At 36.8% G+C, this 16,323-nt stretch overlaps 1 protein-coding gene across 1 annotated transcript in view; it reads right to left on the minus strand.

The window, feature by feature from the left end:
* LOC308679742 (ryanodine receptor 3) overlaps positions 1–16,323 on the minus strand; it is a 187,170-nt gene that overhangs the window by 146,065 nt on the left and 24,782 nt on the right. Inside the window, exons 8-13 of the mRNA XM_081347395.1 lie at positions 13,852–13,945; positions 10,628–10,702; positions 6,846–7,002; positions 5,328–5,492; positions 3,742–3,863; positions 1,934–2,114 (exon numbers count right to left, since the gene is read on the minus strand). Coding sequence (XP_081203521.1) covers positions 1,934–2,114; positions 3,742–3,863; positions 5,328–5,492; positions 6,846–7,002; positions 10,628–10,702; positions 13,852–13,945 — 794 coding nt within the window. The remainder of the gene's footprint in view (positions 1–1,933; positions 2,115–3,741; positions 3,864–5,327; positions 5,493–6,845; positions 7,003–10,627; positions 10,703–13,851; positions 13,946–16,323) is intronic.

The raw sequence follows: 16,323 nt of genomic DNA on the forward strand, positions 1-16,323 counted from the left end.
CTGACATATAATAATGATAAAATGATAATAATATAAGATTATATATACAGAATTATTTGCCCCAGAATTATTTGACCAATATTATATTGATATTAAATATATGTTTCTATATATAATTTTTATTTATATATACTGTGTGTGTGTATATATGAAGACTTCAGATGCAAAAGCCTCTAAGTGCCATCTGAAATTTCCTTCTAGAATAATCATTTTTATCAAGCTTGTTTGTTTATGTTCAGTTATTTCACTTTAATGACAATGAAAATAACCTATTAATTGTCATTAAAGTGAAATTACTGAACTTAAACATACAAGCTTGATAAAAAGAAATTACTGAACTTAAACATACAAGCTTGATAAAAATGCTCATTTTAGAAGAAAATTTCAGATGGCACTTAGATGCTTTTGCATCTGAACTCTTCATATATACTGTATATATATATATATATATATATATATATATATATATATATATATATATATATATATATTAATATATATATATATACTGTGTGTATGTATATATATATATATATATATATATATATATATATTAAATAAACAATACAATATATTTAAAACTAATAAAAATATATAAATATAATTTAAAAAAAAATATTTATATTTTTTTTTTACTGGAAAACAATATATACAAGTAAATGTTATATATACTGTATAAATATAAAAAATATTTCACTATACACATATATATGTAATGTGAGTATAATAATAATAATTATATTATTATTATTTTTAGATATTTTTACTGGAAAACAAGGTAAAAATACAAAACATTCTTAAAGACATTTACCTGAGAATCAAGAAGACTTCTTTTCTAATATATGTATCAAAATAAAGTGAATTTGTGCTTATATTGAGAAAAATATCCTTGCTTTTTCTTTTAAAATGTATTTTTCATGGCCCATTGGCAGATATTTATATTTATTTTTTAAGCATAAACTCACTTAACGTTGATCAATTTCTCAGAAAATGTGACTCATTATTTCACGTCACTTCGCTTTTTAAGTTGATTTAAGAACATTTAAATATTTCTACAGGAAAACAAGACAAACCTAATGAGTAAGAAAATCACTTTTTGCCGTGTGATTGGTCAATCAGGACGACACCAATTCATTAAAAAATGACTTCTCTCAGAATACAATCTTAGAAAAAAATAAAAGATGTGAATTCGATACAGTTATGTAAGATAAAAGCAAAAGAAAACAATAAATCTTTGTTTTTGTGAAGATCTGCTGACAAATCCACACTGAACTGCAGCACGTCGTGTGGAAACAGAAGAGGCATTAATGATTCGGCCGTGGGTTAAAACCCTCATCCTTCCCTCGGGTCATTCTGACCCGAAACCTAGTTTCATTTCTTTTTTTTCTTTTTATTGAGCGTTCATCAGAGGACTTTTGTCGGACTTGAGCCACGAATACACACACAAAAAAAAGTGGTTGAAATTGAAAAAAGTGACAAATCTTTTCCTTGCGGGTCAATCTGAATGGAATTTGAATGGAATGCTTCAGTTCACATAGAAAAACATAAAAATGCTCAAAGTTCAAACTGAAAATGATAAAACTTTACCAAAAAAAAAACATATTTTATAATGTCTACAGGTGTATGACGCCCAAATACACCCAATGTAAGATGTTTAGAGCTGAATTGAAAGGGTTATGCATGAAATTGTGAGTTATCTTGAATTTAAGTTGAAAGAATGTGAGGAATGGGCTTAAATTGCTATTTATTTATTATTTATTGATCAAATCTAGTCATTTAAAAAATGACATTAAAAAATATCTTAAATATTATCACAATGAAATAAAATAAGCTTTCTGGACAAAACAAAAACTGAGTATATTTTAGGGCTTCGGGTCATTTTGACCCGCGAGGGAGAGATGTGCTCCTCGGCCCAGAGACGCGTTCAGCTCACCTCCTGCTTGAAGAGGTTCTGCCGGTTCTTCAGCGAACGCAGTTTGATCTGCTTCTTCTCGTGCTCGAGCTCGGCGTCCGGCAGTCTGAAGTACACGATCAGATCGTGCAGCGTCTGCAGAACCTCTTCGATGGGCAGAACCACACACACACGGTTCTTAGCGCTCAGACCGTCCAGCTCTCTGTCCACACAACATCACAGACAGCAGCATTAGTCACATGTGTAAGAGCCATCATGCTCCATCTATAACATGTTGTAGTTCCACTGTTGGACACTGGGGGGAGTGTGGGTTTAACGGGTATATCGGTAGCCAGAGAGAAGTGAAGACCGGTGTAACTAATGAGGGAAGCAAACTATTTCTGAGCTTGTCAGGATCGTATGTGGACATGCAAACTTGTGGATTACATGTGTTTTGGCATCGGAACTGTGACATATAAAGGGATGAGTGCAGTGCTGGACTGGAAGCGTCTTGGGTGGATCTCAAATAATCCTACAACACTTCATTGTCGCTACAACATGAATGATGAACACTGCTTACAATATTACTCATTATAATAATGAATACGCAGAATAAAGCTCCAGTTCTTCTCTATATCAGTGTCAGTGTTTCTGAACTCATTGTAGTCTCGAGTTTCTTCCAGGAACGAACACGTCACAATATTCCTCATTATAATAATTAATACGGGGCCGGGGCGGGGCCTGGTTGAGTTAGTTAGTAGTGTGTTAAACTGGCGGTTATGGAAAGGGGTGGGACATTTCCCAAACACACTCAAAGCTCTCGACCAATCACAACACACTGCTTCAGCCGACCAATCAGAGCACAGTGTGCTTTTCAGGAGGAGGGGCTTCATAGAGACAGGAAGTAAACAGAGCGTTACTGACAGACTGGGAAGAGAGGAGCCGCAACAATGGAGAATATGAGGAGAATAATCAACATTCAAGCAGGAAAACCTGTTCTAGTAGAGCCTGAAACATCAAGACTTTGAACATACAGTCAAACCAAACATTATTCAGACACCAGATATAATATTTGATATTTTTTCACTAGTGTGTGCAGGACACTATAGTTCATTTTTGTGAGTGAGGAGAGCAAAATAAAGTGACATATTATACCCAAATAATTCCCCATACAGTGACTACCAGTTACATTAACATAACACTTTGAGCTGATCATGTTTTGCTGAAGTGTTTCTTCTTTAATTGCTAATGCTCTTTTTACACACAGACTGAACACAATGAAGCATTGCTTGGTGATTGGTTGAGCTAAACTGGTATTATCTAATTGTGTAGTTAAATTTAACAGCTGACAGATATTCAACATAATTCATGTGTGAGACAGTCTAACAGAAGGACGGACAAAACCAGTCAAACATCAACTGAGTTCTGCTCATATTTTAGTACCATTCTCTAAACTATAGCGAATAAACTGATGATGTGAGAAATGCTGAAGGAGTGTGAGTGAATGTTGGTTTGACTGTAAAATATTCATTTATATAAGCGGCCTGTGGGATAATAACCCATATGACTGCAGTTCATCTCAGAGCTACAAGAGGAACAAGCGCAGGAACCGTGAAGCTGAAGTGTGACAGAACTTCCCGGAATAACCAAAACAGCGTCGCTTATGTAAGATTATTAAACATATTTCCTGAAAAACGTCCTGGGTGAAAGTGCCATCGGCTCGACTCAGAACATTCGAGATGCATGTGAGAGCTAAAAATAGTGTGTTTGTGAGCTCCAGTGCACCATCTGGCCGGAAAACACACTTATTCCACACACACGTGAGGTCAAAGGTCGTGTGTGTGTGATACCTGATGAAGCAGCTGAAGAGACGAGTGGTGTTCCGGATGATTCGAGCCGCTCTCGACTCCTCGTGTTGACATCGCTGAAGCGTCAGACCGTCATCCATGTGTCCTTCAGAGTGAAGACAGGCCTGAAACACACAGAGGATCCGCTGAACTCACACCACACGCGGTTCATATTCAACGCATGTCGAACTTAATATGAGCACTTAACTACATGTGCATCATAACACAAGAACTAGGAAGTGTTGTTGACATCGCTTGACCAAAGCCAACTATGATTTAGTACAGGAGGCTGTTGGGTATTATACTTAACTAAAGACATTTCGTTAAAAATATACTGTATTTCAGCTCAAATAAATGATAACTGAAATAAAATAAAATATTCCAAGGCAACATATGTCATTTTCATCATGTAACTTGATGCACTACTAAAACTGGAATTAAAATAAATAAAAACTATATACAATTCTATAAAAAAAAACTAAAACCATAAAAAACATTTACATTAAAATAAAAACATTAACTACAAAAACGTTACCTGAAATATAATATAAAAAAATGGTATTTTATATCAGCTAGTCATTTAGTTTAACTTAACTAAATTAACGCAACTAAAATAAATGTTAAAAAGACAATAAAATATTAAAATATATTTTTTATTTCAGCTAGTTGCCAAAGCAGCATTTCTCACTTTTATTCAGTTTAAATTGATGTACTAAAATAACTAAAATGAAAATAGAAATTGACAAAAAAATAGACATATATACAAAAATGTAATACTTTAAAATAAAATGTTAACTAAAACAATCTCATTTTATTTTACTTCTTTTCTTTTACCTGATGTAAAATAACTAAATACAAAAAAAGTCATAAAACCTACATAGACATATTTAAAAAAGATAAACTAATAAAATGTCAAATACAACAAAAGAACAGAAAATATGACAAAATGTAAAAAAATTAATAAAAACTATAATAGCATTTTAATTATGTTAAAATGACAGGCTTCCTTTGCAATTTGGAGGCCGTTTCAAAGAACGTAAAATGTATATTATCTTCTTGTTTATTGAACTGTTGTATAAAAATCAATATTTACACACATTTGCAAACGTGCTGATATTCGGGAAAACACGTGTGATACTGATACTCTCGCTCGTGTGGTATTGCGTATAAATATTAAAAACAAGAACTCACACAAAGACATTTTTGGGGGCATTTTTCCTGATTTTGGGGGCATTTCTGTTCATTTATGGGGCATTTTTCCTAATTTTTGGGTAATTTTTATTAATTTAGGGGGCATTTTTCCTAATTTTGGGGGCATTTTTATTCATTTATGGGGCATTTTTCCTAATTTTGGGGGCATTTTTGTTCATTTATGGGGCATTTTTACTAATTTTGGGGGCATTTTTATTAATTTGGGGGGCATTTTTACTCATTTTGGGGGCATTTTTATTCATTTATGGGGCATTTATATTAATTTGGGAGGCATTTTTGCTCCGAGCCCCTGGTGTGTGTGTGGCGTAATGGAGCGGCCCTTTTCAGGTCATTAGACCTGGCCTACATGAACTCTATGATGCAGATGTGAAGCTCACTCGTCGCTTGAGCGGCCCCAGTCGAGCAGATTTGACATCGGGCGCCTGATAGGACAGCCAGAGTCCCGTCGCCACGTGCATCACGAAACACTGAGAGTCTCCGTACTTGATCTCCGCCACTCCCATGCCCTCGATGTCCCGCTTCGGACTGCACTCCAGCTTATCCTGAACAAACACAGAACACACATTTAATGCAGCAGACGGGAGGATCTAGAGTGTGTGAGACCATTCATTTGATATCAAGGCACTTTTATTTCTAGAGCACATTTAAAACGGCCACCGCTGACCAAAGCGCTGCACAATCTAACAACTTTAGACTATAAAATACATGAACTCACAGGAAAAACTCACAGGAACACACACAAATTCATAAAATTACATTGAACCAAGAGATTATTCATGTGACATCAGATTAAAATAAAACGTTAACTAAAACAATGTATAATATTATTATATATTATTAATTTGATTTTACTTCTTTTCATTTAGTTTAACCTGATGTGTTAAAATAACTCAAATTGAAAAAAGTCATAAAAACTACATAGACATATTAAATAAAACAAGACAAACTAATAAAACGTCAAACACAACAAAATGAATAAACCTTGAAAATATGACAATAAAAATGTAAAACATTAATAAAAACTATAATAGCATTTCAATTATACTAAAATAACAGGCTTCCTTTGCAATCTGGAGGCCGCTTCAAAGACATGTAAAATGATGAAGATTAAACAGAAATGAATAAAAAACATACAGACATACATATATAAAAAAAAACTTAAAATAAAATGTTAACAATTTATAAAATAAAATGTAAAAAATTCAAAAACATTTTTTTCTTCTTCTTCTTTTCATTTAATTCAATTTGGAGGCTGATTAAAATAATCAGAAAACATCACCTCTATAAACAGCTCTTGCTCTTTCTGTCGAGCATTAAATATTAATAGTTAACAAGCACAGTTTACAGCGAAAGCATGAAGCGTTTACAGCTCATCACTCATGTGATTATGTGAGTTTGACCTGAAAACATGATGATAGATCTGGAGCTCTTCACGACTCAATAATGAACTAACATTACAGCACATCCAGAGGCAAAGCTGATGAATCCTCAAACACTGGGATCGCTTTCCCTGCTGGAACGTCGGGAGTAAAATCAAAGCAGCGGAGGGAGAATAAGTGGATGACAAATGATACACTATAAAAGTGATGGTTCTCATTTAATGAAGCTCTGGAGGAAGATCCTCTTTGCTGAATATTGACCCTTTGAGAGCTGGAATCAATTAGAGCATCTGTCTTTTACAGATTTAACTCTAATAATTCAATAAACTTCACTGGTTTAGTCTGATATTAAAGGCCTCTGTGGAAGTTGACTGGATTAGTAATGTGATGAACATCTGTAATGTGTCTGAAAGAGTCTCTTCTGCTCACTAAAGTGCATTATTTGCACTGAATGTTGTGTGTGAATGAGTGCACATTATTTCAGATCACTAGTGCACTGATGTTGTGTGTGATCACCTTGGAGGCTCTGAAGCAGAAGGCTGTGGCCGTGGTGTCGGATCGCTCTCGTTCCTGCAGCACAACGCCCCGGTCCTCGGTCAGCGCCAGATAGTGGCCGGTGGTCAGGTGACGCAGACGGAACGGTTGACCCCAGCGAATGTGACTGCCACACCAACTGAACACACATGGAGATCATGGGTTAATAAGGTCATGTACAGTTCAGCGTTAAAGGCCCTATTTTAATGATCTAGGCACATGGTCTAAAGCGCACTTATGGCACGTCCAAATCCACTTTTGCTAGTTTAACGACGGGAAAAATGGTCGGCGGTCCCGGCGCATGGTCTAAAAGGGTTGTCTTTATTCTCTTAATGAGTAATGGGTGTGTTTTGGGTCTAACGTGCAATAAACCAATCAGAGTCTCGTCTCCCATTCCCTTTAAAAGCCAGAACACACACCTCGTTTTCAGACCAGCAGCAAATAAAAATGATAACTGCGTCGGGCTGTAACTAGCAAAACACACTTGCGTCGCGCCTGGCGCTGCATTGCACTGAGTGTATGAGAGGATCCTTAGTGTTTAATCCTGTTCTGTTCTCACACAGTTCAGTGTTTAATCCTGTTCTGTTCACACACAGATCAGTGTTTAATCCTGTTCTGTTCACACACAGTTCAGTGTTTAGCGTTTAATCCTGTTCTGTTCACACACAGTTCAGTGTTTAATCCTGTTCTGTTCACACACAGTTCAGTGTTTAATCCTGTTCTGTTCACACACAGTTCAGTGTTTAATCCTGTTCTGTTCACACACAGTTCAGTGTTTAATCCTGTTCTGTTCACACACAGTTCAGTGTTTAATCCTGTTCTGTTCACACACAGTTCAGTGTTTAGCCTTTAATCCTGTTCTGTTCACACACAGTTCAGTGTTTAATCCTGTTCTGTTCACACACAGTTCAGTGTTTAATCCTGTTCTGTTCACACACAGTTCAGTGTTTAATCCTGTTCTGTTCACACACAGTTCAGTGTTTAATCCTGTTCTGTTCTCACACAGTTCAGTGTTTAATCCTGTTCTGTTCACACACAGTTCAGTGTTTAGCGTTTAATCCTGTTCTGTTCTCACACAGTTCAGTGTTTAATCCTGTTCTGTTCACACACAGTTCAGTGTTTAATCCTGTTCTGTTCACACACAGTTCAGTGTTTAGCGTTTAATCCTGTTCTGTTCACACACAGTTCAGTGTTTAATCCTGTTCTGTTCACACACAGTTCAGTGTTTAATCCTGTTCTGTTCTCACACAGTTCAGTGTTTAATCCTGTTCTGTTCACACACAGTTCAGTGTTTAGCGTTTAATCCTGTTCTGTTCACACACAGTTCAGTGTTTAATCCTGTTCTGTTCTCACACATTTCAGTGTTTAATCCTGTTCTGTTCACACACAGTTCAGTGTTTAGCGTTTAATCCTGTTCTGTTCACACACAGTTCAGTGTTTAATCCTGTTCTGTTCACACACAGTTCAGTGTTTAATCCTGTTCTGTTTACACACAGTTCAGTGTTTAATCCTGTTCTGTTCACACACAGTTCAGTGTTTAGCGTTTAATCCTGTTCTGTTCACACACAGTTCAGTGTTTAATCCTGTTCTGTTCACACACAGTTCAGTGTTTAGCGTTTAATCCTGTTCTGTTCACACACAGTTCAGTGTTTAATCCTGTTCTGTTCACACACAGTTCAGTGTTTAATCCTGTTCTGTTCACACACAGTTCAGTGTTTAGTGTTTAATCCTGTTCTGTTCTCACACAGTTCAGTGTTTAATCCTGTTCTGTTCACACACAGTTCAGTGTTTAATCCTGTTCTGTTCACACACAGTTCAGTGTTTAGCCTTTAATCCTGTTCTGTTCACACACAGTTCAGTGTTTAATCCTGTTCTGTTCACACACAGTTCAGTGTTTAATCCTGTTCTGTTCTCACACAGTTCAGTGTTTAATCCTGTTCTGTTCACACACAGTTCAGTGTTTAGCGTTTAATCCTGTTCTGTTCTCACACAGTTCAGTGTTTAATCCTGTTCTGTTCACACACAGTTCAGTGTTTAATCCTGTTCTGTTCACACACAGTTCAGTGTTTAGCGTTTAATCCTGTTCTGTTCACACACAGTTCAGTGTTTAATCCTGTTCTGTTCACACACAGTTCAGTGTTTAATCCTGTTCTGTTCTCACACAGTTCAGTGTTTAATCCTGTTCTGTTCACACACAGTTCACTGTTTAGCGTTTAATCCTGTTCTGTTCACACACAGTTCAGTGTTTAATCCTGTTCTGTTCTCACACAGTTCAGTGTTTAATCCTGTTCTGTTCACACACAGTTCAGTGTTTAGCGTTTAATCCTGTTCTGTTCACACACAGTTCAGTGTTTAATCCTGTTCTGTTCACACACAGTTCAGTGTTTAATCCTGTTCTGTTTACACACAGTTCAGTGTTTAATCCTGTTCTGTTCACACACAGTTCAGTGTTTAGCGTTTAATCCTGTTCTGTTCACACACAGTTCAGTGTTTAATCCTGTTCTGTTCACACACAGTTCAGTGTTTAGCGTTTAATCCTGTTCTGTTCACACACAGTTCAGTGTTTAATCCTGTTCTGTTCACACACAGTTCAGTGTTTAATCCTGTTCTGTTCACACACAGTTCAGTGTTTAATCCTGTTCTGTTCACACACAGTTCAGTGTTTAGCGTTTAATCCTGTTCTGTTCACACACAGTTCAGCGACGACGACTGCATTCTACAACTGAATTAACTCCTGAAAACTTCAGGTAGTGATAAACGCGTTTACAAGCGGTCTACGCACTGCATACCGAACCAAACCGTTAATAATGTGTGTAAACGCGCGTCAGAGATGTGTCTTTTTTTATGTGAGCCTCAACTCATTTGTGTTGCCAGATCTTGCTAGAAAAAAACAGCAAACAAGAACAAGCCCATAATAACCCAAATAAATACAAATGCATTATATTGAAAACAAGACCAAAATATCGCGACCCGCACCTGTGCATTTTAAAGTCCCTCTGTAGTCAATAATTGTATCCCTAAAACTCATCTCTGATCACCAAAATGACATATTTAAACGTTTTTTTCCACTTCATGTCTTAAAATATCTTGAATGTAACTCGACACCCTTGCCTCATTTAGTATGCGCGGTTCTATGAATATGCAAATGAGCCCCGCCTCCACTCACTCACTCAGCTCAGAGATCCACTGGTTGACGTCAGAAACACCAGCGATTTCAAAGCGTGTTTTTGAGACTGTCTTTGGTTCACTGCAGTTTTAAGGAGAAAATACTCAGCAATGCTGTTGACTTATGAATTTACACATGGTTTGTCTTAAAGCAGATTAAAAACACCACATAGACACATAAACAACATTAAAAGCTGGATTTTCTCCACAGGAGGACTTTAATAACTCCATAAACTTGATTGTTTTATGAGCCTAGAAGCGCTTAATAAATAGATAAATGGATGAATAATAAATGGTTATGGCAATAACGCAAGAGAAGCTCAGCCTTTCAAACATAAACAACACACAACGGTGGTTTATTTAAAATGGCCAAATATAACGAGGTTTGGTCACTGTTATATTAATTTGCAGTGAGTCGCGTTCCATTCAATTACGTAATGATAATTTAGGGGATTCACTGCCATATTTAAATGCATTTGTCACTCCTGAAACTTAATAACTAATAGCTATAATGAATTACAATAATTATTACAGAACATCCTGAAGGACTTTCGACTGAGACGATCTCATGACTAGATCTTGGTTCTGAAGGCACACACCTGATCCGCAACGGCTCCAGCCTCCACAGAGATCGGGCTTTCGCTCCGGCTTTACCAGTCTCATAGTTCACCAATCTGAAAAACACCAGTCAGAACAAGTTTCCAAGAAACGGGAGGCAAAAAAGCATTTCAAATCAACACAAACGCCCCCCAATAATGCACAATTAAGCTAAATCAATTATGACTATTAAAGTGAAAATGAATGAAAAGTGTTGATTGTGTGCATCATTTTTTATTTATTTTTTGCTATGTTCTTTGCTCGTTTTCTGTATATAACTGATTTCCAGTTTGAAAAACCCTGTCAACTAAAATAACCAGTGTCAAGTCTTGATTTTCTATTGTAAGAAGCAATAAACTAATTCATAAATGGTTCTTATCTTGTTTTTGTCTGTAAAGCCAGAATATCATGTGCCGTTTCCCCAAACACAAAGCATTTTTTATGTATTCTATAAATCAATATTAACATTATTACAGTATCAAGAGCAATTATGATTTTTGTCATAATATTGCAGCTCTACCCTGGAATGAGTTCCTGTTTTTTAATTGTGTCATTTATAAATTATCATTCAAAAGTTCAGGGATTTTTTTATATTTTTCTCTTCTCCTCACCAAGGCTGCATTTATTTAAACAAAAATACAGTAAAAACAGTGAAATATTATTATAATGTAAATCATCTGTTCTCTATGTGAATATACAGTAAAGTGTAATCTATTCCTGTGATCAAAGCTGAATGTTCAGCATCATTACTCCAGTCTTCAGTGTCACATGATCCTTCACAAATCACTCTAATATGATGATTTGTTTAAATATTTTTATGGAAACTGTGATACACTTATTTTTCAGGATTCTTTGATTAATAGAAAGTTCAAAAGAACAGCATTTATTTGAAATATTTTTTTTTTTTTTATGTTAACAAATGTCTTTACGGTCAATTTTGGACAATTTAATGCATCCTTGCTGAATAAAAGTATTTCTTTCTTTCAAAAACCAAAAAACGTACTGACCTGAACGGTAGTGTACATGTACTTTAAAATTGTATAATTCTGATGAACTGATTAAATGTAAATCTGACCTTAAAGCCAATGCAAGTTGCTTTGGATAAAAGCAACTGCCATATGCATACATGTAAAGGTAAATAAGAATGATTAAAAACAAATAAATATGAATCTAAAACCGCCAGTAGGAGGCAGCAAATCACTGTCCTAATGAGTGAGCCATTGAATCGTTCACTCAACCGATGCATTCAAATGGCTGATTGATTCAGAAATCACACACTTCTCTACTACTGTACACACTGTGGTAGGCAGTGCATATGTCAGAATTCACAGCACGATTTCAGACACAGTTAAATCCTAAAGCTGACTTAACCTTCCCTCAGGTCATGTTGACCCACAAATCATTTTTGATAAAATGTAAAAAATTGAGTGTTTATCAGAGACTCTAGGACTCTAGTCGCACTTGAATCACGAATACACACCAAAAAAAAAATGGATTCGAGGAATTTTGAGGTTGAAATTTCAAAAAGTAACAAATCCTTCGCTCACGGGTCAATCTGACCCCTTTAGGAATGAATGGAATGTGAGGAATGCTTCAGTACACATAGAAAAACATAAAATTGTTGAAAATTAAACTAAATTTTGCTAAATTTTTGCTAAAATTTTACCAAAAAATTATTTCATAATGTCTACATGTGTATCTGAATACACACTGAAGAGAAACTGACTTTAGGGCCCAGAGGAACAGCTCATATACTCATATAGAGCTATAAGGCCATCTAGAGTCATCAAATATCGTCTTATATTATTATTCTCCACAAGAACAAAAAATCTCCCCAAAAAAATTTGCATTAAAAAAATGAAATAAAATAACCTCTCTGGACAAAAAAAAAGTATAATTTTATGGCTTCGGGTCATTCTGACCCACGAGGGAAGGATGAAGGTTAAACTAACGTGGTTTAGAGGAGATTTTCTGTTAACGGTAACCGTCACGTTTATTGATCAGAAGCGCTGCACGTCATCGAGGACGTGAAACACTCTGGATAACAGAGATCTCTGACAGATCTGCGATACGTCTGAAGGACGTCTTGCAGAAACTGCTGTAAAGGAAGGAGTCTCTTTGATTAGATTTCAAGGACAGGACAGAACGCCACAGGCCGGAGCGGACAGCCCACATCTAACCCTGCAGACGACGCTCCCAACGCTAAAAATAGAGGCCACACGCCTACGAGAAGCTCAGAGGGACCGAGCGCATCTTCAGCGGTTCGTCTGCGGGTTACGCTCAACTCGACCCAGTTCAGACGCGGCACGCTCTTCACAGACGCTTCTGAATCACAGAGATCACACCAGGATGAGCTTCAAAACTGCACACTCTCATTTCATTAAACTGAACTGATCTGGACATTGACACCCAATGCAAGATATTTAGAGCTGAATTTAAAAGGGTTATGCAGTGAGTTATTTTGAATTTAAGTTGAAAAATGTGCTTAAATGACTATTTATGTATTATTTATTGATCAAATCTAGAAATTTAAAGGGTAAATAAAATAAAAAAATAAAATAAAAACGGTTGTCGTCTGAAGAGCTGAAACTGAGTTTGCTTCATGACTGAATTTTGCAACATCAACTGTTATTTTCCTGTTTATTACGGTGAAGCTGCTTTGACACAATCTGTAGTGTATAAAGGTGACGTTCATGATCATCATTTGGACTTTACTGATGTAGAGAAAATCTTTAGATCATCATGTGCTTCACAACCTTTTAGACGGCACATTAAAATAACCAAATAAAATAATTAGAATTAGAATAATTAAACTTCATTAGTCCACAAGTTACGAGCTGAATGTTCTCGTTAACCTTTTCCAATCATTCCTGATTTACTGGATTTTAAAACATTTTTAATCATTTAAAAAATACATATTGCTCACAATTTCTACCCGATAAAATATTTTAGAGCTTGGCATAACTAGTTAAATGGATGGATGGATGGATGGATGGTTGAAAGCTTCCTCATTAATCCCGGTTTTCCAAGACTGAGAGAATCCTGGTTTTTAAAAACAAAAAAAAATGTAAAATAAGAAAAATATTGATTTTTAGCTTATTTTAAAGCTTGTTTTGTCTCATTTTAAATCATTTAAAGTCATCTTGACGCCCTCTTGGAAGTTTGCTGAAGGCTCCTGGGTGGTGATGATGATGATGATGATGATGGACAGATATCTGGTTTCTACCTCTGCTCTTCCTCACTCTGATCCGACCCCGGGATCGTCAGGACCTCATCGTGCCCGTGAAAGAGACGCATCACATGACCACCAAGAAGGTATCCTATGGGACGAAAGAAGAATCAGTCGGGCAAAGTCTTTAGAAAATCAAAATTGAGAAAATCAATGATGTTTTACTGCAAAACCATTGTTTTTTTTTTTCATGCTGTAGTGACTATCCTTAAAGGGATACTTCACCTCTGGGAAGATGAATGTGAATTTAAAATAGGTAATTTAAGTAGAAGAAATGTGGAGAAATTTTTTAATTTGGAGCTTTCTAGACTGAGAAAAGCCAGAAAATGTATTTTTGGCTTATGTGGATGAAAGACAACAACTCCCAGAATGCACTTGCTTCGCTGCCTTAGGAGGCCACGCCTACCGGTTAGAGAGCACAGTTGAAAACAACAAGGCTAGCCTAAGTAAGTGATGAGTTTGCCAGGGATTTAGAGACCCAAAATGTCCGGGATTCGGCTTTTGCGTTCTACAGTCGCCATTCATCATGTTTACTGTGGCGAGCAGGACGAGGCTGATGGCCGCGGGAGAACGGCGCGAGGCCGGTGGCTTCATTACTGAGACGCACCGGTCTCGCATCTCTCACGGAGGAGCGGAAATTTTCTTAGCAAGGGTAAAGCGCACATCAACCGATCACTTGTTTAGCGTTCATGTAAACACTACAGTCAGATTCACCGATCGGAATGAATTCAGTTAGATTGAAACGAGAGGTGTGCATGTAAACAATGAATGGCGACCGCAGAACGCAAAAGCTGAATCCCGGACATTTTTAACAGTCTCGCCCGACGATTGACGATTTTTGCGTCATCGGAGGATTTTTTCCAGACAAAAAATACATAAATCTCTCCTCTCAGGGGGATATGAGGGGGGAAAGCATGGTAATTCGAAAATACTACAGGTTTTCTACTAATACAAAGCTTAATGCTAAATCCTGAAGTAACCCTTTAATCAGACTGTCCCGTTAGTCTCCTCTTGAGTCTTCAGTGTCAATCCGAGTAATCCAAACAATAATCCAACAAGTGTTTCCAGAGCGGGTCTTCAGACCAGTGCCTTCTGTTCGTTTGCCATTCCATTAAGGGCGCTTTCACACTAGCACTTTTGGTGCGCACCCGGGTTCGAATGACGTCAGAGTTCGGTTCGTTTGGATGATGTGAACGCTGTCTTCCGAACTCGGGTGCGCACCCGCGAACCGTACTCGAGTCCGCTTAAAAAGGTGGTCTGGGGTACGGTTCATGTGAACTCGGGTACGGTTCGCTGCTGATATGAACGCAATCGTACCAAATTGCGGAAGTAAACCGCTGATGACATGGTGCGTGCCTGCGTGCGTGAGTGTTTAACAACTGTAAAAGGGTCTATATACACTTACCTTGACGAAAAGCGGGATTGACGCACTGCAAGCAGAGAGATGATTTCTGCTTGCCTCCACAAAAATTGTCTTCGGCGGGCGGGCAGACATCCCGCTGTCTTTGGAACGGTTTTAATACTTTTGCGGCAGACAAACGCAAGTGTGTTTCTGTATATTTTCTTTGAAAACAAAACCAAAGGTTCAAAAAAAGAAGAACAAATGTGAAACGAGCAATTCTATCCATTTTGACGCCTTTTCATAGCGGTTACCAAGCAACACGAGTACGCGCCAGCTGCAGCTTGATGACGCAAGCGTACTGCGGTTCGGATACAAATAATATAATGTGAACATAGTCCATCGGGTGCAGGGGGAGGGGGGAGCAATCGAACTCGGGTTCGGTACAGGCAATCGAACCAAGTGTGAAAGCACCAATCAGTTTGTTTTCTCAGTTTATTTTCTGTAATCACGTTTATAATAAACAACAAGAAAAGCATGTGCAACTTGGTGGACAATGGACTTTTAAGACAAAGAATATAACCCTCAGGAGACCCAAGAAGAGACAGGACAGTCACTACACATGCACTGGTACAGTTTGAGATATATAAAAGAAATATCTCTTTTAAAATATCTTATAAAAAGATAAGTCCTATAAGGACAAAAGAAGAATCAGTCAGGCAAAGTATTGATAAAACAAATCAATAAGAAAATCAATGATGTTTTACTGCAACCATTGTTTTTTCATGCACTGCTCAATTTTGAGAGCTATTTTTGTTTTTCATAACATCTTTCAGACTACATCCAAAGTACACATTTAACTTTTTATTTTATTGCACCTGAGGCGAGACACCCCAGGTGAATATGGTAAAACAAATAAAAAATAAATACCACCATACTTCACCAGTTGATTGATTATATTAATAATCGCAAACATTTTTGTTTGGCAAGTTTTCTGAAATGTTGTTTAAATATGCAAATGAGGCGCTACCTAATTAAATATGCACTAATTTGCATACATTTCTAGAAAAAGAAATCTGAACATTGGATGAAGTCAGGTTCAAAATTCGTTTCATTTTTTTATACATATA

This window comes from Scardinius erythrophthalmus (assembly GCF_964197995.2).
Source record: "Scardinius erythrophthalmus genome assembly, chromosome: 19".
Taxonomy (NCBI): Eukaryota; Metazoa; Chordata; class Actinopteri; order Cypriniformes; family Leuciscidae; genus Scardinius; species Scardinius erythrophthalmus.